General features: G+C 41.3%; 1 protein-coding gene across 1 annotated transcript in view; it reads left to right on the forward strand.

The window, feature by feature from the left end:
• The window catches only part of DGKH (diacylglycerol kinase eta), a 157823-nt gene that overhangs the window by 4323 nt on the left and 126393 nt on the right, over positions 1-27107 (forward strand). Inside the window, exon 2 of the mRNA XM_065678187.1 lies at positions 2954-3136. Within this exon, the coding sequence (XP_065534259.1) occupies positions 2954-3136 (183 nt within the window). The remainder of the gene's footprint in view (positions 1-2953; positions 3137-27107) is intronic.

Consider the following 27107-nt stretch of genomic DNA (forward strand, 5'->3'; position numbering starts at 1 on the left):
AGAAGCCAGGGCTGTTAGCTAAGCTCTGAAAGGGAACAGAAGTTGAATAACTGCATTTATTGCCTGTTTCACCTACAGATACTCTTTTACCAGCTTTTACGTATTTGAGATGAAATCTAGTGAAGAAAGAAATCTAGTGAAGCTGGCTGTACAGATACCTAAGGAGATCTCCAACTCCTCTGCTGGCATTGTAATAGCCACTGGATGTCACAGGAGCTGTTATATATAAAAACCAAATTAGTAACTTTGTTAGTGTTCAAGGCCAGGTTGGATGGGGCTTTGAGCAACCTGGTCTAGTGGAAGGTGTCCCTGCCTGTGGCAGGAGGGTTAGAACTAGATGATTTTTAAGGTCCCTTCCAACTCAAACCATTCTATGATTTTACTTTTCCACCTAATAATGATGAAGCAATGCATTTACATCCATTCATAAATGGTCAATATTTTCTGGAATTAAAGACAAGTTTTTAAATTAGTGTAACCACTTGTGAAAGCAGTTTGAAAACAAACCAGATTAGTGTCTTCCTCTGGAAAATACTGGTGCTGTGCCTTTACGATCCCAAAACTTCAGTGGAAGGCTGTATTTTGGAAATACACTTTAACCACCTGATGTTTTTAGGATCAAGGTCTAAGTATATAGGAAACAAGCAATCAGATGTTATTTTATTAAAAAGCCCACAACCCAAACCCAAAGCCTTAAACGTACAAGTTTTGGGTCATCAATGGAGTCAAGTTCATGATCCCCCTGAATTCAAACATCCTAATCCCAAATTATGCACTTTAGTAATTCACTGCCTGTGTGTGCCTTTCCCTTGTACTCTCTCATCACACGTTTTTGACTGAATTTAGGAAGGTGTTCTTCATGGGTGAAATGATCACTTGTAACCATGTAACGAAGTTTTGGATGTAACTTCGCCCAGGATCCTAGTCTTGTGACACAAACATATAGCAGTCGCATGCACAACACCACAAGTAGTGTTGTTCGGCTAGTGCTGTTTAATTCAGTTGAATTAAATGGAGTTACTCAGTCTTGCTGATATTCTGTTAGCATTAAGTGTTCCTCAAATCACAGCCATGGTTACATGTCAGACATGTTAGTATGGATTAGAAAACCTTTTTGTCCTCTTGCAATGTTCAATTGTCATTTACCTTCAGAAGACTAAAGGAATTGCAGTGAGATGTTTTCTGGTGTAATTTGGTGTTCCTGAAATTAAGGTGCAGAAGAGAAGGAAGGGTGGATGGAAAGAACAAGCATTTGTAAACACTGCTTTTAACCTAGCTTTCTTCCCAGCTGCGGCCTAGATTAATTCACTGAGAGCAGTACAGACTTGTGCTTGCCCAAGTTTGATCCCATGTTTTTGAAAAATGAGAACTCACCCTCAGGTGAAGAGTGAGACAAGACAAGAATCATCCCTTAGTTTCACAATTAGCCTGTACGGAGAAGGCATGATACGAAAACTTCATCTGTTTCGACATGTGGTACTGAGAGTAGGATTTAGGCCCTATTGTTATTCTAATAGGGATTACAGGTAATATGGTCAGAATGCATTTAAAATATAATTTAATGCATATTTTATTTTTTAATCTATTTTTTGCCATGTTTTAAAATATAACGTAGTAGTTAAGTGATCCTATGTGAAGCAGAATCACATTTGAAGTACTTGGTGCAGTAACACAGTACTAAGCCACAAGACCGGTATGGCTTCATGGAAATCTTTAATTTTCATTATTGTGAATAAAAGTCTCAATAGAAGAGATGGAATACTCTGGTTTGTATGAAATTCAGGTGGTAGCAAGGTGTCTGCCTTGTAGGATAGATTGTACACCAGGGGTTTGTTTTTGTTTCTCATTAACTGCCTTGTATTTAGGTACTGCAGCATTCTATTAGCATATTAAGAGATGTCAGTTGCCTTTCTAGAAATATAAATAGAATTGTGGGGATATAGAAGCCACAAGCATTGATTGCTTTCTTATGTTTAATCCGGTCCATGCAGCTAGGAGCTGTGTGTTTTATTTAGTATTGCTGTGATTTAAATGCTTATTTTGAACACTTGACTACATACAAACCACAATCATTTCGAAGTCCCACAATTCAGAACATGTGGTGACATTTCAAGATCGTGTGTGCTGCCAGATCTGAGATTAAAAGGGAAAACTGACCCTTTCTTTCCCCAAAAAGAAAAGGCTCCTCTTTTACAAAGAAAAAAAAAAAAAAAAAAAAGAAAAAAAAGAAAAAAAGAACGGAGTAAGAAGAAAATTAAAACTAATAGGAGAAAATAACTGGAAAGCAATGCGTGCATTTGACAGAACTGCCCAGTGCTTTGACGCTGAGGGATGCCACGGGACGGGCCGGCCGGAGGCACAGATGAGGAGGCGCCCATCGCGTTAGATGCCGTCCACCCAGTCCCCCAGAGACGTGCCGCGGCCCCACGGAGAGCAGCACGGTCCGCGGCCGGACGGCCGATGGGCAGCCCTCCCGCCCCAGAGCCGGCGGGTTTGCTGCGCTGCCGTGGAACGTTTAGGACTCGGCTTCCCCCTCTGAGCCGCGCGGGACCCGGTTCCGTGGGGGCGCCCGGGCAGGTGCGGGGGGACCCTCGGCAGCTCCGGACCCGGCGGCGGCCCGTCGGCAGAGCCCCAGGGGGCCGAGCGAGCCGGCCCGCACCGGCCCCGCTCAGCGGCGTCCCAGCCCCTGCGAGCGGACAGCGGCGGCAGCCGGGGCCGGTGCGGGGCAGACCCGCGGCCCTTCCCCGCCAGAGGGGGCGGCGGAAGATGGCGGCCGGGCGGTCCGCCCGCCTCCGCCAGCGCCCGGCTCCGTCCCCTCCACCGCCGCCTCCGTCCCCTCCCCTCTGCACCGCCTCTTTCCCCACCCTCCCGCACCGCCTCCTCCTCCTCCCCGGGGAGGGGAGCGGCAGCGGCTGCCCTGGCTGAGCCGGGCTCGTGTGCTCTCTCTCGGCAGGAGTCCGGGAAGATGGCCGGGGCCGAATCAGGGATGAGCGGTGTCGGGATCCCGCAGCAGCCCCAGCCTCAGGCCCCGGCGGCGGCAGGGCCGGCGGACGAGTCGTCGGACAGCGAAGGGGAGCACGAGGGCCCCCAGAAACTCATCCGGAAAGTGTCCACCTCGGGCCAGATCCGCAGCAAGGTAAGGGCGGCAGGACCCGGCGAGCCCCGCTGCCTCCGGGGCAACTTTCTCCATCCCCATCCTACGGAGAGGCCAGGCTGGAGCCGGGGCCGGCCGTTGCATCCCGCCCGCATCCCCGGGAGCGGCGGCGGGCGGGGGGGCCGGGGGTGAGGCAGCCGTGCCTCTTCCTTCCTTCCCTCTCTTCCCTCTCCCCTCCTCCCCGTCCAGCTGTTGCGTCCACATCTGTCCCCGGCTGGCAGGAAGAGCCCCCCGGGGCGGCGGGGCTCCTAGGGGCCGGAGGGGAAGCCGCCTGCCCCGGCAGCCGCCCTGCCCTGCCCGGCGTCCTGGGTGTGGGGGAAGCGGCGGGCTGCCTCCCTCCGGCTCCTCTTCCTCGGCGGCGGGCACCGCTGCCGCAGGGATCCCGCCCTCCCTCCGCACGGCGTGTCGGCGAGCCCGTGCCCACCAACTTTCCTGCCCCACATCCCCGTCTTCTCCCCTCCCCTCTCCGGTCCCAGGGGGCCGCCGCCGTGTGTTCCGGCGGCCAGCCCGTGGTGGCACATCGGACTCCCGTTTGGGAGCGGGAGTGGCGCCAAGGAGGGAAACGGCGTTTCCAGTTCGAAAGGCACCTCGCGGGACGGGAGCGAAACTTCTATTGCAGGTCGCTCGTGGGGCTGGATGCATAAAGCAGCTGTCAAAATTTCAAGTTACTGCAGGTTTTGGCTGCCGGAGTCATCCTGGTGGAATTAACTTTTTGATGGATGGTGTATTTACATCACGTTTTTTCCAGGAACATGAACTTAAGCAAGCCTGCTTTTAGAAGTATAAAAATATCTAGACCTGACTTACTTTCTGTGTAAGGATCCCGCGACTTTCCGCAGAGCGTGGTCCGTATTCAGAGATGGGGTCTGCACAAAGCTGCATTGAGCAGTGCTGATGGGTGCAGCGGCATCAAGATGAAGGGTTTTGCTGCTAAGTGTCTGGTTCTGAGGGGCAAAGCGACTCCGTGCAGGCCCAGGCAGATCACACTTACACTTTGATTTCTAGACAATAGGTCATGTGGTGTTTCCTTTACAGAGCACCCATTAAAGTTAGTAAGGATGTGTTTGTGGAGTCCGGTCAGATTGGTGCTGTTCTTCCCTTGAGCTTTTGCTTCACACGCTACATCCAAAAGGCAGCCACTTTGAAACATAAAGCGTCAGTTGTTAGACGGGAGCATTGTCCCATTATGTGAGGCGGCAAACAATTTTTTCCTGAAACCTAAACACAACATGTCATACCATTTTGTTGCTAAAATGTTGATTTTGCTTTTGTGAATGAAGGCCTGGCTAAAGGTTACTATAGTAAATAATGCATTATTTCCTATACTACTGCACCGTGTTGAAAACATTGTCCTGCACTTTCAGCTTTAACACCACTTTTGTGTGGTGGTCTTCAGAACGTTTTAAAAGTGACAGAATGTGATGCTTTACTCTCTGAGGTGGTGGTAAGTGTATTTGAGGTTCAACTCTCACGAAGGTTGATACTTGCATATCAAAGGTTGATACACGCTGATTATGGATGTTACTGAAACAGGTTTGTGAGCATGAGATCCCAGCCAGTTCCTACCAACCCTTACAGGTTTGCAGGTTATTCTCTGTCAGGGGGCTGGGAATGAATGCAAAGCCTGAAGTTCTAAGACAGGTCTGCACGTCATGCTTTTGCTTATCTTTGTTTGTGTCTCAGTTCTGTTTCTGTAAATCAGGTATATATAGGAAAAAATGTGTGCTGACATAATTTGAGTCATAAGATGCTGCTTTTCTGGTTGCAATTTACACTGATATGCAACTCCAGATATAAACATCTTTCTTTCAATTTAATTAAAAGTGATATATCTTTGTTAAAGATGAGACCATGTTAAATAATTCAGGAACACTTTATTTTATAACTCACAATGCATTTTTTAAAAGTAGCTATATTTAGACAGACAACTCCCATTTAGTTTAAGGGTGTTGTGTGTTTGCTGTTGTAGTAGTTGGTGATCAGTGGTTACATGAAACCACTAGAGCAAGGAACATCAGGGAGCTGCTCTTTTACCCAGCTAGTCCCTTTCATTCAAATTAGATTTGTTAAGCTTCACTTACTTGGTGAATGTGTTTGTAAGCTAAAGTTTTAATTAAATGGGTTGGGTTTGTCTTACAGCTAAGAATAGACTTCTGAAAGAACCCAAAAGGTGTTTATTACATTTATCATTGATGCTTGTGGGCCATTTAACACTGTGCTATTTTTCTCTGGAGGTTGCTTATATACTTACTTGAAGCAGGTCAGCAACGTGGTATTGATTCCTTAGCTCAGAACTATACCCAAAAGTCTCTGCTGGTAATTGTTTTTATTTTACTTAAGGAAGAAGTTATTTTTAGATGTTTTGGTACAGTTGATCATTTGTGAAAGCTACCATATGGTCGTACTTTGCAGATAGAATCATTCAGGAGTGGATTTTTTTTAACGTGTGTATAATAAGATTTAGCAAATGTATGTATAAGAGCAAACCGCTTTCGCTAGCACAAACATAAGTCTAAGGATTTCTAACACCTGTAGTGCTCAAAGCGAGTTTTTAAGCTTTGCCCTCTTCTTCCTGCATAAAACCAATTAATTATTTGGCCGAGGGCAGGGGGTGAAAAACAGAATGGGAAAATGAAAGAATACTCTATTGGGAGATGTAATTACACTGAAGTTCATTGCTTGTTTGTGACATGCTAATCATATGCTCACAGTTCTACTTAGAAGTCAGTTTTACCATAGCTTGCCCACGCTGAATAGTAACTTCCTCTGCAAACTGCTCGCTTGACTTACGTGGAACTACTTCTACAGTAGATCACTATGAGGAATGGATGAATGACAGGGCCAGACATTTAGGTAGGTTCTATTACGGGTGTATTTTCAGTTCATGCATATGTATTCCTCGCATTTTTAGAGTACTTTAAAGGCGCATCTGTGTCAAAACATGGCCATTACTAATTTCCCTGAATAGAAAACTTGAAGATCAACATGTTTTGGTGTCTGTAAACCTGAGGAGGAGAGAACAAATCTTAGTGCAGAGACTAAACTATTGTTTGGGCCAGCGCCTTGTTTTACCAAGCTACCTGTTTGCTCAAGCCTGGGACATGAGCAACACTGTACCAGTAGGTGTCTTTAGGGGAGTCAGGACCAAAACTGATTAGCACTTTTGTGAGATTAAAGTCAGCATCTTTAAACCTCATGCTGGAAACTATTGCATCTGTGGAGCTTGTGTGTGTTCTCTGGAGGAAATGCAAAGGAACAGACAGGTGGCAGGTACCCTGTGAAGTTCGAGCAGTTTTGAGACAAAATCCCCCAATGGAGAGCATTGAAATGATTCTTGACTGGGTGATACTTATGCACCGTTTCCCCCCACTGTGGGAGACCTGAATCTTTCATATATAAAAAGCGTCTTGGTAAAAATCATTTTTGTAATATGTATTTTGTTTTTATGAGGACTTTGGAAAACTGTATTCGGACAGTTTTGATGCAGTATATATGATGACGTAGAGTGTTGTACTGTGGATTGAAGATGTGGAAAGTTCTCTGTGTGTCTCCGTTAAACTTGGCTTTGTAACTTTTAAAGACACTGGTTAGGACGGGCAGGGTTGGTGCTGTCTTAAATGAAACAGATGGCTTCAGTTCTTGGGGCTACAGCTCAAAAACTCTGCCTGTCATCAACTGGCTTCTAGTTTCTTTAAAGTTAATCACTTTAGTGCAAAGTACATTCCTTAAAAAGATGGTCTTGCTTCAGTTCTTTATATCTGGAACCTGTTGAGAAGGGAAGGTTCAAATTAGAGCAGACACTTTCTGTCTTTAAATTCTGCTCATCTTGGGGATGAGCACAAGATTAAATATGAAATAGTCCCGGGATACTTGGAAGTAGAGTCGTCAGATGAGCACAGTTACAGTTCCTACTCTTGTCTTGAGTACTGTCTGCAAAAAGGTGCATATGAAGAATAGAACTTTCATCACTGACCTGGCTTCCTACTTTGATGGGTCCATGTGCAGTTAATGGGAAAGCTCTGCTGGATATGTGTTTTGCTCTCAAATCTGCAATTTGGTTTCTGGCCTGTGTTTATTTTTGGATGAAGCAGACATTCTGGAGCAGAAAGTGTAAATCAGGAAATGCAAGAAAATATGGTGTATTGAGCAAGATAAACACACTTACAATGTATCTGGGAGGATGCTTTCTTCCTCTCTTTCCCCCCAGTGTTTTTTGTTAATAATAAAATTACTGTAACGTGAAAGATGTTCAGAAACATAAGTATGTTATAATTAGTGGAGATGATACAGTGTTATTTAGTTAAATGGCAAGAGTTGTTACTGGAATTATCTTATCTGAGGCCTTAATATATTTTTTAAGCGATCCTAAATCATTATGGAGTAATAAAAGTAAATTAATTAAATTCCCCACTGTGTTTTTATTGGCCTTAGTGGATAACACCAGCCATTTAGGAACTGAGCGTTCAAAAAAGTTTCTAACCTCTTCCATATGGTGACATTTGACAGTGCCAAGTCCCAGTAGTCACTTCCTGTTTGTTTCTGGTATACATTTCTATCCGATTACTATAGCTTGTTAATTCACCTAAATGTAAAGTGCTGTGGTTGATACTAGTAGTAGACTTAAAGTAGACTTAAAGAACATCATTCTCTGCAATGTAATGTGCTTTTACTATCTTTGATAGTTCCTGATTTACTGAGATAAATAGTGGTTGATTCCTTTCTGCTTAAGGAGATGTGATTTTTGTGCATCAGAAGTTGTCAGGAAAATGCTGCAGTAGCAGTTAACCCTAAAAGGGATCCTGTACAATGCATGAGGATCATCTGAACCTGTACAGGTTCAAAACGTATTGTAATCTTGTGATTTATTCTGCAACTGCAGCAACACATGTAGAGTCAGTAAGCTTTATTATTATGTTTGCACAGCATGGGGCAGAACTAAAGTGCCCAAGTGCGTAGCAATTGCCCTCAAGATCTTGGCACCTGGCAGTGCCCACAGAAGAGGTTGAAGGGTGCTGCTGCATATCTGTCTTCAGGATTCATATTTTCTATCATTTTCAGTCTGCAATTAAATTAGTTGTACTATATATACATCCTTAGTAAAATTTTCCACCAACTTTTCTTTTTCCCCCAACTTTTGTAGAATCTGGTAAATTTGATTCCCTCCCCGCATCCCGGGGACTTTAACCTATTTTTAAAGTGAACTAGACAGAATCAGTTCATCAGTCTATGTTCCTGATACATGCAGACACACATACTTATGCACAAAACAATATGTTTAATGTTTCATATATATATATATATTATTGAGTTCTAGAGTATGCCTTGACAAAGCAAACCGGTTTTTAGTGTGAAATGGTGTGCAATATTTATTCCTTCTTATACTTGCTGTTTCTCAATATAAGCTTTCAAAAAAGGGTCAATTAATGGAAAATTTCAGCCAAAGACATGGTAGTTTGGGGAAGTTAAAAATGACTGGACTGAATGCAATACATAGAATCAAGCAGGGTTATAATGGAAAGAGTTACACTATTTAAGGCACAGTGGTCATTACCACTCCACATGCTGACACATGTTTGTATAAAACTGAAATGAAATCTGCTAAGGCATTTTAGTGATGCATGTATTGGCAAAGCTTAAATTGCTAGCTAAGTACCAGAAAGGAGGAGCTTGTAATGTTTTTCAGTAGATATACACAAGCAGGTCTTCAAAGGTAGGGTTGGTTTTGGTACTTTTCTGTTTTCCCCCTAGAATCTTTGAAGGGTTAATGCTATTTTGTATTGAAGGTAACATGATTTTTTTTTTTTTATTATTTTGTTTTTTTTAAGTTCCAGCCAGCTGGTGAGCTGTGAATGTTGAAAAAAAAAAGGGATGATAATCACACTCTCATATTTAATATAAGAGATTTTGATTGTTTTGTATTTTGTTCCAAGAAGCTGGGGAATGCTTTTTCTGCCAGAAAAGATCAGGTGAAACACATTGATCTTACTGTGTAGTTTATGGAGAATTTCTGTTTTTTAGGAAGCACAGGAAGAGACTAATTCAAGAATAAATGACAACTCGGAAGCCCTTTCTGAGATTCCTTATCTTGTGGACTTCATGCATGTGGCCCTGAAGACACATAATGGCATGCCAGAGCTCAAGGAAGGACTATTCTATAGCTGGGTCTTTATCCATGTAAGGCTATCTAGATAATCTGTGGACATTTTGAATTGTTTCCAGCAGTTGCAACAGAATCCAAGATACAAGACTGCTGTATGACTGCTGTATGACTAGCTGGGCTAGCCAAGTTAGTTTGGATATCCGCAGCAGAATATGTAGAATTACAGTGATTTTGTAATTGAAGTAGTGATCAAAAGCGCAGTCTGTCTAGCTGTCACAAAGCCATTATCTGAAGGGAAGTATTCATAGAATCATAGAATGGTTTGGGTTGGAAGGGAACTTAAAGATCATCTAGTTCCAACCCCCCTGACATGGGCAGGGCCAACTTTCACTAGATCGGGTTGCTCAAAGCCCCATCCAGCCTGGCCTTAAACACTTTAGTGGATGGGGACATCCTCTTGACTAGCTGAAGACAATAAAAGGCATCTTAGACCAGTGTTTCTGCTCTGGAAACACACCATAAGGCTACTAGAAAAAAACAAACCAAACTAAAACTAACCAACCAAACAAAAAACCACCAAACAAGCAAAAACCCCAAACAAACAAAAAATGAAAAACCCAACCCAAAACAAAAATCCCCAAACGCCAAACAATGTTACTCGCATTTCCTTTGAACTCTGACCAACCATGCTTCTGATAAGTGATATGTAGAACAATATATACAGTCTGGAGACCTCGAAATCTAAGTGCAGCCAGAAGGTAATGTGTGTTTTTATGTGAATTCATTGAAGCTCAGAATATGGAGTTTTGGGTATAAATGAATGGTCATTTATTCATTCTGATGTTTTGGATATTTTACTCTAATATGGGTAATTAAGCTACAGTTTAGAGTCGTGAAGGTAGGTCAGTAGCTCACTTGCAGAGGAACCACAAGACCAGTATTTTGTTTGCTTGGCCATTAAGTTTTTGAAATTCTTTATAGTTTTTTGTAACATAAGTGAATGTGATGTTATAAAGTTTTCAACAGTATGGCTAGCTTTGTTCATTTAATTCAATTTGATATATTGGTGCCTGGATTGTGCCTTTTCTGAAGAGAGATAACTCTTCCTTTCACCTTTGTATTTGCCACCTTCTTACTCTTTTATCCTTTTCCTTCCTGCCTCCAAAAAGTAAGTTGTGTTCTCCAAAATCTTCTTTTAAAAACCTAAGAACAGGCTACTAAATAACAGTGTGGTAACCACAGCTCTGCTGTACCAAGTTCAAACCACAACTCTCAATTTCCTAGCAATGGCGAAAAAAACCCAAAGCCTAGCTCGGGGGCAGCCATAACTTACATCCTTCACGTCACAGTAAAAAGAAAGCTTGTTCTTTCTTAATGTAAACATTGTATTTATCACAGCAAACAAGCTTAATGCTGACCCGAAATAAATATTATTTCATTGATATGCTAAACGTAAGACCACTGCAATAAATGCTATTTAAAATGAAATATGGGATTTATTCTATTAAAACATTTAAGCACATACCGAAACAGTTTAGTGGTCCTGTACACTTTTATATGATTAATTACTTCTTAAAATTAAGCCGGTGCTTAAGTGCTTGTTGGATGTGGGCCATACAAATTTGGTACATGAAGTCAGAATGTAGCTGACTTATAAAACTTTTACTGTGTAGGAATTATCCTGATATATTGCATAATTATGAAGAAAGGGCAGATAATCTTTTTTTCCAGCTAAGTTTTTCATTTGACTAATGTTCCTGCTTAGAAGCAAGTGGTATTTCACCACTTAGATACTAAAAGCAGGGTAGCAAAAACCTGAGCTGTACTTCAGGGAGCGTTAACATTATTACAATGAATTCAACAAGGTTTTACACTTGATGAGAATTTATTTGTTTATTAGATGGGCGGTGTGAGGTTTATGATTATCTGAACCATTAATTTCCTTGCCTTTAAACGTTTGGGGTTTGCAAATGGTGTGAGATCGTGCTACTTTGTTGTCACTTAGCAACCTTAATAGGGTTTTGAAGCTGAGTAGTAGCATGTGGGTGGTGAGTCTCCCTATGTATTTGCGGGGTGGGAAGCAACATGAGCTGCTCTGTGGGCAGCCTCTGAGAGGATGCGTGTCCAGCCGATGCCAGGGTCTTTCTAGATGCGTGTGCTGAGGAGGGCTGGCCATGCCCTTGGTGTTGTTTTGCACTTCTGGCATAGTTCTGTGCTGGGAAGATCTGCCGAGGGTTTTTGTGCCTGCAGAAATGTAAGTGGATCTAAAGGGCTGTCATGCTGCTCTGGTCAGTTATGTCCTGTTGTGTGGTTGCTTAAATTTAGCAACTGAGTTTGACTGGCTTCAGTTTGACAGCTGGTTGTCTTTATTGCTGCTGTGATGCTCTGGAGAGAAAGGGAGGTTGATGTCTTCCCAGCTCTTGGTGATAAGCGTGGTTTGTTCTGGTTCAGCTAAGGATGTCAGAAAGGGTCAGCGTGGCTAACCAGCAGTCCCAGCTGCTTGTTGGGCAGGGACTTCTTCCCCCCCAGTGCACACTCTGTTGATCATGAGGACAGACGCATACTCCTGTGTTTGATTTAATGGTCCAATAGAGACACCTTGCTTCCTGTGCTCGTCCTCCTGTCCTGCCTGCTGCTGTCATGGTTTCTTCAAGAATTTGAACAGAGAAAGGGTGACATCCCTTTTCATTCTGTGCCTCTGCAAGGTTTCTCCCAATAATCCCCATAAAGAGAGGAACTGCCCTAGACAAAAATGTTTGTTGGGGATGGAATCATAAAGAGGGTGAAGATAGAGGTTGCTCCTCTGAATGGTTTCACTCTGCACAGCCTTCTCCTTCAGCAGTTCTGATCAGTTTTGGGAGCAGCTGGTTTACAGGGGAGCTATTGACTTGAAAACTAATGCACCCTTTTTGCTGATTTTCAGCTGTTATTGTTGTTTTTCTCCTGATATCTCAGGGAGCTTCACGTGAGCTGCTCTGCAGACAAACAATGATTGGCCTCAGCCTCAGAGGTCTGTTAAACTGAAAAAAGAGAGAGCAGAAAGGGTAAAAAGGGGGTTGTGAGTCAAGGATCCGATCAGTGAAAGAATATGGTGGTGTTCATAGTGTAAACAGTAATTATTTCTATTGTATATTAACTTGATACATTTATAATATGTGGATTTTGCCTGGGAAGAATGCTGAGAGGATGCAGGTCTGCAGCAGGGGTCTGGTGGGAGTAAGCTACTTGGGTGTGAGATGAAGAGCCGATGTTTTTGATTAAACTTGAGCTTTTGAGGAAATAAAAAATACTTTTATCATTTACTCAGCTTCTCATTATCACACAAAATAAACAAGAATAACCTTCAAAGCCATCTATCTGGTGGTGTTAAACTTGATTTTCTGTCCCATGAGTGAATGAACTTGTTTAAGCAGGCTTTGCATATATCCCAGAAATCTGCATTATAATGGTTTGTAGGGGGAAACCAGAATGTTAGTAAACTCCTTCGTGGGGTCAGTTGACTGTGTCTTGGATTTTTGTTTTGTTTTTTTTTTTTTCTTTATATGAGTGAATGCTGGATTAATACACATTTGCTGCTTAAGGAAGCAAGGAAAAGACTTTTATTTTTGCTGAGTTCATTGCATAACGTCTTGTAGAGCGAACATGTTGATCATTGTGCCTCAAAACTATGTGCAGACAAAATAAAGTCTGTACCTGAGACACCTTCCTATGTAGGCCGGTTGCCTCCAACCTTCCCCAGTCCACTGCAAATAAGCTTTCAAAAATTCAAAGGCAGTTGCACAAGTTAGGGTCTGTGTTTGTATCCTGTCTGCCAGATGACAAGCGTTTTCCCTTGCCTTACTTGGTAATTTGATAAAATGAATTAAAAAAAAATCCTCTGGGCTTCAGAGGGTTGTCATGTTTCTATCTATGCCCCTGATGCTGCATCGCAAAGCTCTGTTCTGCTGCTTCTTCAGCATTTCAAAGGAAAAGAAGTACAGAACTTCTGACAAGCTCTTGTCAAAAGCAAGCTATTAAATGTGCTGGCAATGTCAAGCTGTATGCTTAAAATCCCATCAGTGCTTTTGTGCATTATCTCATGTTACCTGGTGTTGCCAGGTAAATATAACTGCAGTGAATGGCTTTTTCTTTTTCTTTTTTTCTTTTTTTTTTTTTTTTAAGAGTTCATAATCTTTATTCAAGTTTCTTTAAGCTTTGCCTTTTTCCCTAGGTCTGATTATATGTGCACTTCAGATGATCTTCCTTCTTGTATAAAGAGACCAGTCGTTCTGTGTGTGTGCGTGTGCATATGAGCCAATACTGATTATTTTTTTGTTTGTTTTGCTTACACTGTTTAGGGTAAAAAAAAGGTAATTAAAAAAAATCAGGTTTCCCCTTGGTCACTGCATGCACAATTAAGGACGAGATAAAAGGAGTTAACAATCACAGGTTCTGCTCCTTTCCCATCCTCATCGTCCAGGGATCTGCTGCCAAGAGTTTTACAAGGGGCTCCTGTTTCAAGTTACCATTTGAATCCGTGATAAACCTGTGTCCCTGGGAGGTTGTCTCGCAGTGAGAGGTTGGCAATGACTGGGGAATCGTATATTTTTCTATTTGAATTTAAAAAGTAATAATAAATAAGTCACAGCCAGGGCAAGGCATAAATGAGCTTCTGCTGAATTTTACATTAAGGTTGATTATACCTTTTCTTTGAAATATACACCCGGGTTATTTATAGCTAATCCACAGCTGAAATTGCTGTGTGTAGGTGTGAGAGGTTATAGAGAGGGACTTTTTCTAAGAAAAAAAAATATTTATGGGAGTTGTTACAGAATCATGATAGAAATTTGGGTTGGAAGACATGCTGGCAAGCAGCATTGGGTTGCCCAGGGCTGGGTCTCCCTGAATGTCTTAGAGATTGCTAGAATATGGCTCCTGATTTATTTCAGATGAAGTATTCTGGTCTATCTCTTCCTTTTACACAAGTGTTGAGGATAACCTATGTCTGCTGAGGAAGAGTTGTCAGTATTTATAGGCCTGGTTAAATACCTTCAGAAGGAAAAACAAAAAATCTGTTCAATGTTACAACTTTAAGAAAGGTCTTAATAAAAGGAAAGTGTCTTTCTCCCCCCTTTCCCCCGTCATACCTCATAACATAAGGCAGGAGTGAAATGGTGTGGTTGCTGTCTATTTATAGGTTCAGTAATGTGCCAGTGTACACTTATTATACCTAATTAGGAGTACTCTAAATAACGTTTTGTTTGCATTACAGACAAACCTATGTGATTGCAGATCAATGGCATGGAATCATGTCATGCCTTATCAAGGTCTGAAGTCTTTCTCCTCTCAAAAAAACCTCCTTGGACTGATTGCTATTTTCAGATAGTCTCCCTACTATAGACATGATTTAATTGCTGTAAGAGCATTTGTGTGCTGCTTTAGTTAAAATCTGAAAGCTAGAATTGTAAGAGGCACTCAGGGGAACTGGGAACTAAACTAAAATTTCTTATGAAAGGAAATTGCAAGAACTTAAATTATTTCCATATTTTCTTTTGTTTCTGTGTCATTCTGCATCATATTTGATGACCTAGAGTTTGACCGAGATGCAGTTGATCAAACTGCAGTGCAGAGTGCCTGGAAAATGCTGCACCATCTTCACCATTCTTCCCACATCACTGGGTATAGCCAGTGGAGGTGAATCTGCGGCTCTTGCAGGTGGTGACAGATGACTCAGAGGTCATGAGTACTGTACAAAAAAAATACCCATCTACGTGCAGCAAGGAAATGCTTGGCACAGGGACTTGATAAAATGTAGACTTCTTTGTCCTTGGTATACTTTTAATGCTTTCCCTCCTTTAAATTGTGTGTCATGGAAGTGATTATAAAACTTCTCAAAGTGCGCAGTTTGATTGCAAGACTGTATGTCTGTTTGAGCCCAAGCTTGGCCTGTGATTTTACTTGACCTTGGACCACTTAAACGTTGTCGATTGTTGCTTATACCACTAATCAGTTTTACCCCAGCATCTGGCTTTGTACAAATACCACTTCCAGCTCTTCTCCACAGGGTCTTATGCAGTACTAAGCCTCTGATACTTGATGTGTGCAGAATTTGGTTGTGTAACGCAGAGAAATTCTGTGTTTTCTCTTTCATTGGAGAGATATGTAATGTAACTTAAAAAGAAATTTATGCTAAGCTGTATGACAGACATAATTTGCAGTATCCACGGGAAGAAAAAAAATAGTTGGTAGTGTTGAATTTTGCTTGAAAAAAATTTGATCAGTGATTAAAACCTAAGAATTATGTGCAAGGCTGTATTAGAAACACGTAGTAGAACTTTTGTTCTCTAGGTAGCTGTACAGTTTATAGAATGATTATTCATCTTGATAGGTATAAATAGGGGAAAATGTTCTGACACCTAAGGTTTAATGGGTGGCTTTTGTTTTAATTGCAAAATTACCTTATTTTTAGATGGAAAGGTTGAAAATCACTAGAAGTATCTTGTTAAGTGGTATAATAGGTTGAGTTTTTCTGTTCTTTAGAGCCTCCTAAATTTGACTGAATCTGCACGTAATTTTTACCCTAGGGATTAGATCTTACAGGAGGAATTTCTATACATGCTATCTGAAAATTGCTTGTTCTCAGCTTCTTATTTTTTCCCTCTTAACCAGTTAAGAACATCATAGCATGTCTATTGTAACTATCTCCTCTTATATATTGGCTGTGAAAGCTAATTCTAAACTGAAACAAGAATGTGGTCTTGATATTTTACTGCTTTGAGTTAATATGTAGAGAAAGCTCATTTGAGAGTATTCAGGAGTAAATGCTGCTCATCATTGCTGTTTCTTGGCAACCTGTACCAGGTTTATTGCATATAGGCAAGCAGCTGCCTAAGCATTGGTGGGAGGTTTTTATCTTCCTTGTTATTTTCATGAGTTGCATAGAGGAGAGTATGATTTGAAATGTCAGTATCCTGGGATTTGGACAATGTGGATGCTTAGTGTTCCTAAAAGCTTCCGTGCAAGAGAGTGAAGGATGGAGAGGTCAGCCAGCGCATTTCATCAGTGCAGTTTAAATGGAGTGTCATGTGTGGGACAGCTTCCTTCTGAAGCTAGATCAAAGCAGAGGTAGAGGGTTGTTTGCCAACAGCAAAGTAACTTGGGACAGCTTTCTGGGCAATGTCTTGGAGACCTGGAACTACACATCCTAGTAAATGCTTAACTTGCCTGTTTCTTTTAGTGACCTCCAAGTCTTTTGTTTTGGCCTGGACATGGGCATAATGCTGCCAATGAATAGGACTGTTGTAGCTTCTAAGGGTGTCTTTGTGTGCCATCACAGCCAACAGAGGCATAAATGAAGGCTCAGTGGAAGAGAGGATGTTCAGTGAATCAGTAAGGAAGGATGTAGTACTTGATCCACTTCTGTGTAAACTCCTTCTCTGGACAGAGAAGCAGGCACAGAGAAATGAGGAGTACCTCTAGAGTAGGAGAGAGAGTGTATATGACTTAGTGCTTTGTGCAGTGTGCTTAGTACACATCTAACCTTCCGCATTCATAAGTAAGGAGATCACACTGAGGAAATTTATAGCGAACAAGAAACAGGATTTAAAGTGCTGGCTGCTGCACGTGTGTGCGCCTAAGAAATATCATCAGGCAGCTTGGTCAGGAGGGTGATCTGTGGGTGTTCCATCTCTCGCACTGTCTCAGGTATTGTCTGTTGTAATGGCTTTGTAACAGCTTTTCTCCTGGAAGCTAATGGTGCTTATGGGACATGCTTAGCTCTGTGGGTGGATCTTAAAAGGGAGGATGTTGCCTGGAGGGCAGCATTCAGCCTATGGACTTTATCATTGTTTTTCTGCAATCTGTAGGTCCTGAAGCACTCCATTTTTTGTTTTCCTTACTTCTCCTTAGGTAGGTCCCTACCCATGGATTTGTGAAGTTGTTTCAGTTAAGAGTATATTTCTGGTTGATGCTATCAGAGTACAAATAGTAAAATACAACTGCCCGTCTACTTAAAAATCCAGCTAAATCTTTTTCCGTTTTTCAGGAGTGAAATGATGATGTTTTAAGCCTTGTATGTGTTCCAAGGACAAGAACTTACTTTAATTTAAAAACATTTATTTCCCTAATCGTCTGCTACACAAACTTGGAAGGCGTAGCATGTTAATGGGATCAAAGGACTGCGATGCAGATGCAAGTACTGCAAGCCCTTCTGTAACTACTAAGAAATTCTCATTTTGCAAGGCATGGGTGTTCTGAAATGTGTATTCTCAGGCTATAATTGTTTATACTTGCACTTTAAGGCCTATCTATCAAACTAGAAAGGCCAGATTATTTTTTTCTTTTTTCTTTTTATTTTCTTTTTATTCTTGTTTTAATTCTCCAATGAGCTTGGGGATTCTCCAGAAAATATTTTAATTCCTGTAGAAGTTACAACTCCTGAACTGAGATGGGTACTATAGAATCTATTGAACGCTCGTTTAAAATGCTGTTTAATGTTTTCTTTAGTTGAATTATGTACCACCTAGCCATTATGTCAAACACCTGTGAGGTCTGTGGGTTACAGTGGTGGGAAGGAGGGATAGCTGCCATGAGTGAGCTGTTTGAAGTTATTTTCTGTTCTTGTGGTTTCTCTTTTCTAAAACAACTGGATAGCTTCAAAGGACTTTTGTGTTGCAGTGAACACCAGGGTAGGGTGCTGGCCCATAGTGATGATCAGATATGGCAGAACGCCGATCAACAACTATTTTCTTGGCTGGGATAAACATCAGGACCTGTTGTGAAAGCAGCAGTGTAGGAATCTGTGCTAAGGCAGGATCTGCACTCTGCCTGCTTCTCAAACAGAGGAGCTCTCAGCTTTGGTAAAACAACTGATATTTTGGGGTGTAATTGGATGTTCTCACCTTTATTTTTACTGCATGTACTTCACAAGTACTTTTGCAGTGAAACTGTGCCTTTGCCTGTGGTGCTGCTGATGTTAGTGATAATGATTATGATTTTTATTGTATCATGCTTTACAGCTGCAGCTGATACACCAAGGAGGTGTCTATCGGGAGGACAGTAGTGCTGTACTAAGGTACCCTAGCTAGCCCTAGATGAACTTGCTTGCTTTCTGGATCCAGTGCAGCCCTCTCAGGCTTTGTTTCTAATGGAGCTAATTAGCTGGGGGGGTTACATCATGCTAAAGTGGTTATCTTGCTTCCAGTTCCAACGTGCTTCATTTAGCGATAGCTCACATATCTCTGCAAAACACGGCATTGTATTGTTTAGGCCTGTCCCAAAATACTTGCGTGGAGAGATTTATAACAGGGTGCTCAGTTCTGCTTCCTTATTTCTTTGGTCTTTGTGCAGTGGTGAATTAGCTCCTCACTTTGGGATGATTTTTTTCCCCCGCTGTGCTGCTGAAAGCCTCTTTTTGCACGTCTTTTCTTGTTTGTGTGCCTCACCACCAGACTCACCTTTCCACATCTTAACTAGCCCTTGGTGCTTTGCTTCTCACTCAAGGTAACAATTGCTGTAGGAGCAGCCTGCCTTTGCTTTAATCTGTGCTTATTTAGGAGCATGGTACCTAAAGGATTACGTGAAGAAGGTGAGGGAGTTGTGTGCTTCCACTTTATCAGGAGAGAAGAATCCATAACCTTGCCTGCTCTCTGTAGGGATAGTATTTGCTTTTTCCCACCTGCATGGTACAATGAAATACCACAAGTGGTGTGTGGCAGAACTCTAGAAGCATCCTGGCAATTGCCTTACTTCATTCAAGGACCAAAAGAAGTGGGTATGGAAAACAGTATGAGGAAGAACCGTCTCATATTTTCAACCTCTTAGGTTGTTTTTTTTTTGTGATCTGTCCCCAGTAAATAATCAATGTAAAGCTGAAATGGAAAGAGACTCGAAGTGCCCTGCTCCAAGTAAAAATGCCGACACGATGAGATGGTCTAATCAAGATCAGAGCTCCCTTGTTTCAAAATTTTCCAATGTGTGTTTGTTGCTTTTTTTGGGTTTTCTAATTTGTTTGGGTTTTTAAATCATTCAGTGACCTAAGAAATACAGTTATTGTAGTTAACAATACTGTTATAACACACACTGACAAAATTCAGATAACTCGAAGTTGGGCTGACACTTGATCCTTTACTCATACTATTGTTCCATAATATTTTTTCCTCCATGACATCATGAACTATGAAAGTGCCAACATTTTTTTTAACTGCCTGGCCTTTTCTTCCTTCATGCCATAACCTTCGTGTTTAAAAATAACGCGTCTTCTTTTTCTTTTTTTTCTTTTTTTCTTTGGTATTTAGCATACATTTCAAGAGAACCTGATGGCCATGTGAGAATGTTTAACATCTGTGGTGGTTTTACCACTGTGTATTCCAAGCACTTGGCACATGTATTTATCTGCAGGGGTACAATGACATTTTTCTCGGCAGCTGTATCCATGACAACAACGGGGAATGTCCGTGCCTCCTCCTTTTTTTCAGAAGAATATGAATTCTTACCTTCCTAATGAAAGGCCTAGAAGAGAAAGCTGTGCAATTTTAATCATGGCATATTCCCTTTAGCCATTCAGTAATTACCTCTCCCAGGTGTTTTAATATGAAGAAAGTATCAAAAGAGCAAGGTTAAAACATGTGTATCCATGTGCACTGAGAGAAGAGCAAGTCTGTTTCGTGATCACCTGCTACAACGTAGGGTGAATTGTGCAAGTGCTTGAAAGATTAGGGTTCTTGGGAAGTTAATTTTCAGTGTTGACGTCTGTACAATGTATGTAATTTAAACACAAGTTCAGAGATGTGAGGAAGAGTGTATCATTAAACAATGCATTTCTATGCCGTGACAGATCCATCCCCCTGTGTGCCTAACAATCAGAGTTATTCCTGACACTGTCTACCGATGTCTTTAAATCCAGTGAGTGAAGTGGTACAGAAGTAGTAGATGGGGCAGCTTTTCAAGAACTCTTAGCATCCAGCAAACCCAGAGTGACTTATTTACGTGCCTAAATAGAAGTTGTTGGTGCTGAATGCTCCTGAAAATCTGGTGGTGTTTAAAGCAGTCTCTTATCATGACCAGAGCAGAAGTTGGAAAATAAAACAAAGGGTCTGAGTAACTTTTATTTTCTCTTAAACAGAAGATTCAAGGATGAGGCCAATATACACATCCTACTAATATATAGGCTGCCAAAAGCAGTGATTTCTTAGGAGCTGAGATTTTGATCGCTATGAGAATGAAGTTACAAGCCTTACTGCTTTGGGAGACTAAACATCTGCCTTACTAGCTCTGCTGTGTATGCTCTACTCTGTTCTCTTGACTAGTTTCTCTCCTCCAAGAAGAGCCAGCTATACCTCATACCAGGTTTTCAGATCATTTGTTGCTTTAGAAAAAAAGGAGCACAATGACAGATGGTAGAAGTATTTAAATTGATTTATTCATAGTTACCTGTAAAAATGTTGTCTATTTTTTCCTTCAGATCAACAGGAGTGTGAGAAGGGGGGTAGAAGACAGCTTGCTTACCATTTTCTGCCTCTTGCTCTCTGGCAGGGAGAAGGAGGGAGGGGGAGTTGGTACCTTCAGCTTTTGGGAATTTGCAGGAGACCAGGGGAGCCATAGAGGTGATGGAAGGAGAGACATCTTAGAAGCCCAGTGGGGGGCTTCTGAAGATCATGTTCAATTGAGGAATGAACTCAGAACTGCTGGTGTACAAAGCAGAAACTTGGCCTCTAAGGCTGTAAAGAGTTAGGGAGAGGTTTGCGTGCAAAGCTGTTAAACTTTTCACTTGGCAGTTCTGAATTTTCACTACTTATAGGTATATTGTATGTAACAATAAGCTATCAGTTCCAGGGTTCAGAGCTGTTTGGTGCCCTTTGCTATGCCCACCTATGGGAAAGAAAGAGGCCAGTTGGCTAATGGCTCTACACACCACCAAACCTCAGTTTATGATGGTTTAGGCTAAGATCAAAAGCTTTTCCATTCCCAGGCAAGAGGAAGCAGCTATGACAAACTCAGGACTCCCTGAGGACCACCTGGACCCCCTTCTAGAGAGAAACCGTTCTCCAAAAGATGGAACAGAATGTCTGGAGAGGCTGTTACAAAGCCATTACGTGGAAGAAGTGTCTGTTTTCCCATCAGGGCATGGACAAGCCTGGCTTATCTTATGATTTGTGACAGAAGCTCTTTAAAAGGGGGAGAAATACCCAAATGTACATGGGCTTTGAAGTGGAATAAAGAGAGGTCTTCTCTGCCTCATTGCAGAGCTTCTGAACTGCTCCACAGGAGGAAGATCAAAAGACTTCTTGCTGGGAAAGGCGTCGGGATGATTTCTGTTTTGTTTTGAGCTCCCAGACTCCCAGCAAAAGACTGCAGTAGATCTGTCCGGTGATTCAATGCCTGAAGCTTTAATCCTTTCTCAGGAATAGCTTCTTGTGAGTTTAGTGAATGAAGTAAATGGAAGCTCTTATTCTGAGCAAAATCTTGGGTATGAGAGAGAATATGGCCCTTTTCCGCTTGCAGGAAATGAGGAAAGCTTTGGAAACCAATTAATTGGAAAACCAGTGAAAAAAATTGCTTCTGTTACATGAGCATAGTTGTCTCTAAGAAAACTTTGATTTTACAAAAGCAGTGGAATTACTTAGTACAGTTCTTACCTCGGTATAAAGAAAATCATAAAAATATAATTAGAACCATAGAAAGGTTGCAGTTGGAAAGAACATCAAGATCATCCAGTTCCAACCCCTTGCCATGGGCAGGGACACCTTCCACTAGACCAGGTTGCTCAAAGCTCCATCCAGCCTGGCCTTAAATACTGCCAGGGATGGAGTTCATTCAGAGATGCTATTCACAGCTTCTCTGGGCAACCTGTGCCAGAGCCTCACCACTCTTACAGCAGTGAATTTCTTCCTTATATCTAACCCTAGTTTAAGTTTGAACCCGTTACCCCTTGTCCTATCACTACAGTCTGTAATGAAGAGTTTCTCCCTAACATCCTTGTAGGCTCCCTTCAGATATTAGAAGCCTGCTACGGGTTCTCATGCAGCCTTCTCTTCTCAAGACTGAACAGCCTTAGTTTTCGCTCCCTGTCTTCATATGGGAGGTGCTCCAGTCCCCTGATCATCCTTGTGGCCCTCCTCTGGACTTGCTCCAGCAGCTCCATGTCTTTTTATGCTGGGGACACCAGAACTGTACTCAGTTGAAGTCTCAGCTGCTGAAGTAGTTCTCTACTTCGGGGTTTGTGAAATGTCCACATTTCACAGCTGGTTATGCATCCACAGATACCTTTCTTATTGCTTGTGTTTAATGAGAAGAAAAGGATGCACAGCAACTGTTGGTGAATTTTCAAGGTGACCTCCAGCGAACAACCTTTGGATGCAGCGTGTTGACTGGGTGTCTGCTGGGCACTCCAGATTGCTGTCTTTCTCAGCTATGGATGGTATGGACGGAAGGGTCATCTTCCATTCTTGGGGTGGGGATTGATGGGCAGCAGCTGCTGCAGTGAGTCAGCAAGGCTGGACTGGCATTGGCCTCGGCATTCCTGCACCCCTCAGGAGCGTGTGCCAGCCAGCCTTTGACAGCGTCAAGGGAAAAACGATGCAAGAGACAGTGATGGACTCTCCAGCAGGTATTTTATTGCTGTGCCCTGGGTTAGTGCCCTAGAAACATCCTCCTCTTCCAGCATTACTGGGAGCACTGCGCTTGCTTTTCTTTCACAGCTTCTCTTGCTTTTTGCTCTTACATTTGTTACATCATTTCGTTGTGAGTGATGTTTGGTTTATGCTGAATGCATACCTGATGGAACTACTCATTTGAGCACTTGGTCTCTATGCCAATAAACAATATACCTTGGCAGCACCCAGCATTTTTTCCCAGTGAACGTGTCAATGGTTGTAGGGACTGGATGGCAATAAAAACTCATGGATGATCTTGAAATAAGATGTGTTTTTTTAACTGAATGTGGCCATAATTCAGCAGTTTAAATAGAATCATAGAATAATAAAATGGTTTGAGTTGGAAATGACCTTAAGATCTAGTTCCAAGCCCCTGCCATGGCAGGGACACCTTCCACTAGGACCAGGTTGTTCAAAGCCCCATCCAACCTGGCCTTGAACACTGCCAGGGATGGAAAATTCACAGCTTCATTGGTCAGCCTGTTCCAGTGCCTCACCACTCACATGGTAAAGGATTTCTTCCTTTTACTAACCTAAACTTCCCCTGTTTAAGTTTAAACCCATTACCCCTTGTCCTATCGCTACAGTCCCTGATGAAGAGTCCCTCTCCAGCATCACTGCAGGACCCCTTCAGATACTGGAAAACTTCTGTAAGTTTTAAAAATATTAGTGAACTCCTTTGTTTGAAACATCAGTATTAGTTTGGTGAATCAGTTTATCAACAGAACAGCCTATTTCTCTAGAAAGATCTAAAAGAGGGATAATTAACTCTGTAGCTGATTCTGTCTGTCTGTCTTTTGTCCAGTGGAGTCTGGAAGCAACTTAATAGAATATAAAGTATTTAAAATTTCATTATCTAAAATTGCTTTCCCTAATTCCATTCACTTTGCATGTTGCAACACCATGTATTCTGTTCAGAGCTGCTAATGAACTAAGTTCCATTTACCTGGTTACTCCTAGGCTTCTCTAATAAAGTCGTGAACTAATAAACTTCAGAGTTGAGGTACAGCAGATGTATCTGTAAAAGTGTCTGGTAATAATGGGCTGATCTTTATCTGTTTTGTTAAAGACAACATGGAAAAAAGAGTCTATTTTGAGGGAAAGGGATCTTTGGTTTTTTGTATTGATATAATTTTCTAGCTGTATCTTTTTGTCACTTAGGTTCACATCGCCCACGTATCATGTCCATGCAACATTTCTCAAGCCATCTTTGAATAATTACTTTTAAGTACTTAGAATTTCATAAATAAAAATATTAATACCTCTTTCATTAGAGAATTCATACTCCTTTTATCATGCTTTGCCTTCAAGAAACTGCTTTGTGATGTGCATAAATATAGATGATATCTATCATCTGAAATGCTTTTAACCATCAGTCCGAATACAAAACCATAGTGCTTTTTGAGGTGAAAATAGATGTCAGAAAAGCTGAATGAAAAAATAATTAAAAAAGTACTTTGAACCAGATTATTTTACATGAAAATTGTGTAATACATACAGCTAACAATAGAGGGAAATTTAGCCTTTGTATTGTGAATCTAATAGCTTGTTTTGTAACCTCTGAAAGGAGTGGGTAAGATGGGATCCATAACACTTCATTTCACTAAAGGCAGAGGTCATCTACGTTGTCAGCCAAACTCCCTCGATAGCCAGGGGAAATAAATAAGTGCCTCTCTAAAGCAGTTTTTTCATCTTCCCCACTCCTTTCCCACTTTTTTTTTTTGGATGTTCCTTTTCTTTTTTTATCACTTACTATTATCTGGTCAGATTTTACTTTTATCTGTATGACAATAAGTTAGCAATGGGAGTTGATTTTACTTTTATCCACATGACAAAAAGTCAGCAATGAGATTTGCTAACATGGAGCCTGAAGGATGCCAGAGGTTTCTGTAGGATGTTACTGCTTCCTTTCTCTTCCCTCTTCTGAGTAATTTAGTTTTGGATGCATTATTTCTGTCCTGTTGTAACATACATAATTTCTCCAGAGAGTTGGAGGTGGTGTGCTCTGCTTCCAAAAAGGTGACTGTGTTGGTGCTTGGTAAAAAGGGAGGTACTGAGTTCCACCTCACATTTAGGTCACCTGGTGAAATGCTGTATTAATTACCTTAGAAGAGCAGGTTAAATAAGAACCTGAACAAGGTAGCTGTGTGTTTGGATAGCAAAAACAATTCACTCACAAATAACTTTCCAAACGCTCATGGTCATGGTTTCACCCGCTGTTCAAGGCAAATCTCATAGATCTAATCTTTCCCATGCCCTTTTTCACTACAGGAAAATGACTTTTGGTAGGGCAGTTCTACCAGTTTAAGACTGCTCTGTAGAAGTACAAAGTGTCAAGTGTTTTGTGATAGATTTTGTTAATATCTTCATGGAAAGTATGAATCAAAATGGCATGGGAAAGAGAATTGCATTTTCATTCACTAAGTACATCAGTGGATTGAATTTACACAAGAATTTGGAGCTCAGTTGAGTTTTGCAGGAGCACACACGCTGTACGATAGGTGTTAAAAAATTATGCTCACAAAACAGGGAAAATGCATCTCTTAATAAACACCTAAACCGTTTTTCTTCCTTGTAGATAAGTAAATAGATAATATGTGTAGATGAGGCACATTTAATGAGAACAAAGGCAAGTGCAGCTCTGATGCTGGAATATAAGTAACTTACTTTTCCTTACTAAAAGATTGCTTTAATCAACTGCTGGTTTAGACAAGGAAAAATCATTTGTTTAAATATATGTGTTAGTTTAAGATAATAGTAGAAGTTTTTGGGATGTGTAGATGAATCAAGATGTCAGGTGCCAAGTGGTTGAGGTGACTTTGGGAGGCAGAGGGCTTTTGTTCTGTAAAGCTTCCAGTATTTCCACTTCTTCACGGTTCCTTCATGCCTTTTCTTCCCTGTCCTTCACTCCAGTGCTTTTGGACCTTAATTACCCATACACATGCATCCAACACCCTTTCTTCTTTCTGTGTTGTGTCACACTGCCCTCCTGCCTTTCTGTATTTTGGGTTCCCACCTGTATAATTTGTCCCTTTCATATTTCAGTGCTTAAATTACCCATGAGGTAAGAGGTCATCCTTTGCAAGAAGGCTTTTGTGTGAACATGAAAGGTGCTGGGAGATGAGGAGGAGTGCTTTTTTTGTGTGTGTTTCATTTTCTTTCTTAATAGCCCCTTTCTCCTACCTGACCCTGGGTAGGCAGCGAGGAGGAGCAGGAGGAGAAGGCTACTCCCTCCTTTGAGCTCCTGGCTGGTTCAGTCTCACGTTTCTCTCCAGTTTCAACTGCACCAACACTGATAAGAAATGCAGATGTTTAAAAATATCTCAAATAGCTGAAAAGATTTGGAGCGTAGCTTTCTATTTACTCGTAGATGGAAATTTTCTTTTCCTTCAAAGTGTCATGCTCATGGAACATCCCAAACTGGAAGCTCAGAGTATTGCTTTATATAGAAACATTTTGCTGTGCAGTTTAGCCAATCGGGTGAATTCTTTCTATATTAGATTATGTGGGGAGTAAGAAATCTGGCTGAGGGCAGTGGCGTATAAAAACCTTGAGAGGCAGAATAGCCACAGTACGTACTCAAAGTCTTGTATTTAGCAGATTTGTGAGGAAACTCCTGGGAAATAAGAGTTAGACTAGACTTTTGGTTTTGTTGTAGACATAGTTCTAGAGAATCAGTGAAACAGTAAGTATTGTAAGAAAATTAAGCCTGCGAACTATGAGTTTATACACGTAAAACCAAATTTCTATGTAAAGGCAGATGTGTCTGAGGATGATGGATTTTAATGGAGCTAATTTCAGCAGTAGCATGTAAGTTCAGTAAACTTGTGCAGTGGTCTTTCTGTCTATTTATGCTTTAAGTTTTTAAATTTCAATTTTTACTATAGATTTTTTTAATTAACCTACAGCTGTCTCTCTCATTGTAATATATGCTGTTCTCTGTGACTGGTCTATTTCACTAATATGCAGTGGATACCTAGTTCTTCATGCAGTACCTGTCTTAAATTTACTTTAATTTGATGTATATAAATGACACTTACCTGAAACCATCTTTTCCCCTTCCTCGTAATGTTTTCTTTTAAAACTTTTCATGTTCACGATAGCAGAGATTCAGAATATTACTATGCAGGAATCAAAATTTTGTCTTGCTGCTGGAGGTACAAAAATATTATCCTACTTTTATTTTGATCCCCATTTCTATGAAGATGAAAATGATTAGTTA

The sequence above is a fragment of the Lathamus discolor genome, chromosome 4 (genome assembly GCF_037157495.1).
Source record: "Lathamus discolor isolate bLatDis1 chromosome 4, bLatDis1.hap1, whole genome shotgun sequence".
NCBI lineage: Eukaryota > Metazoa > Chordata > Aves > Psittaciformes > Psittacidae > Lathamus > Lathamus discolor.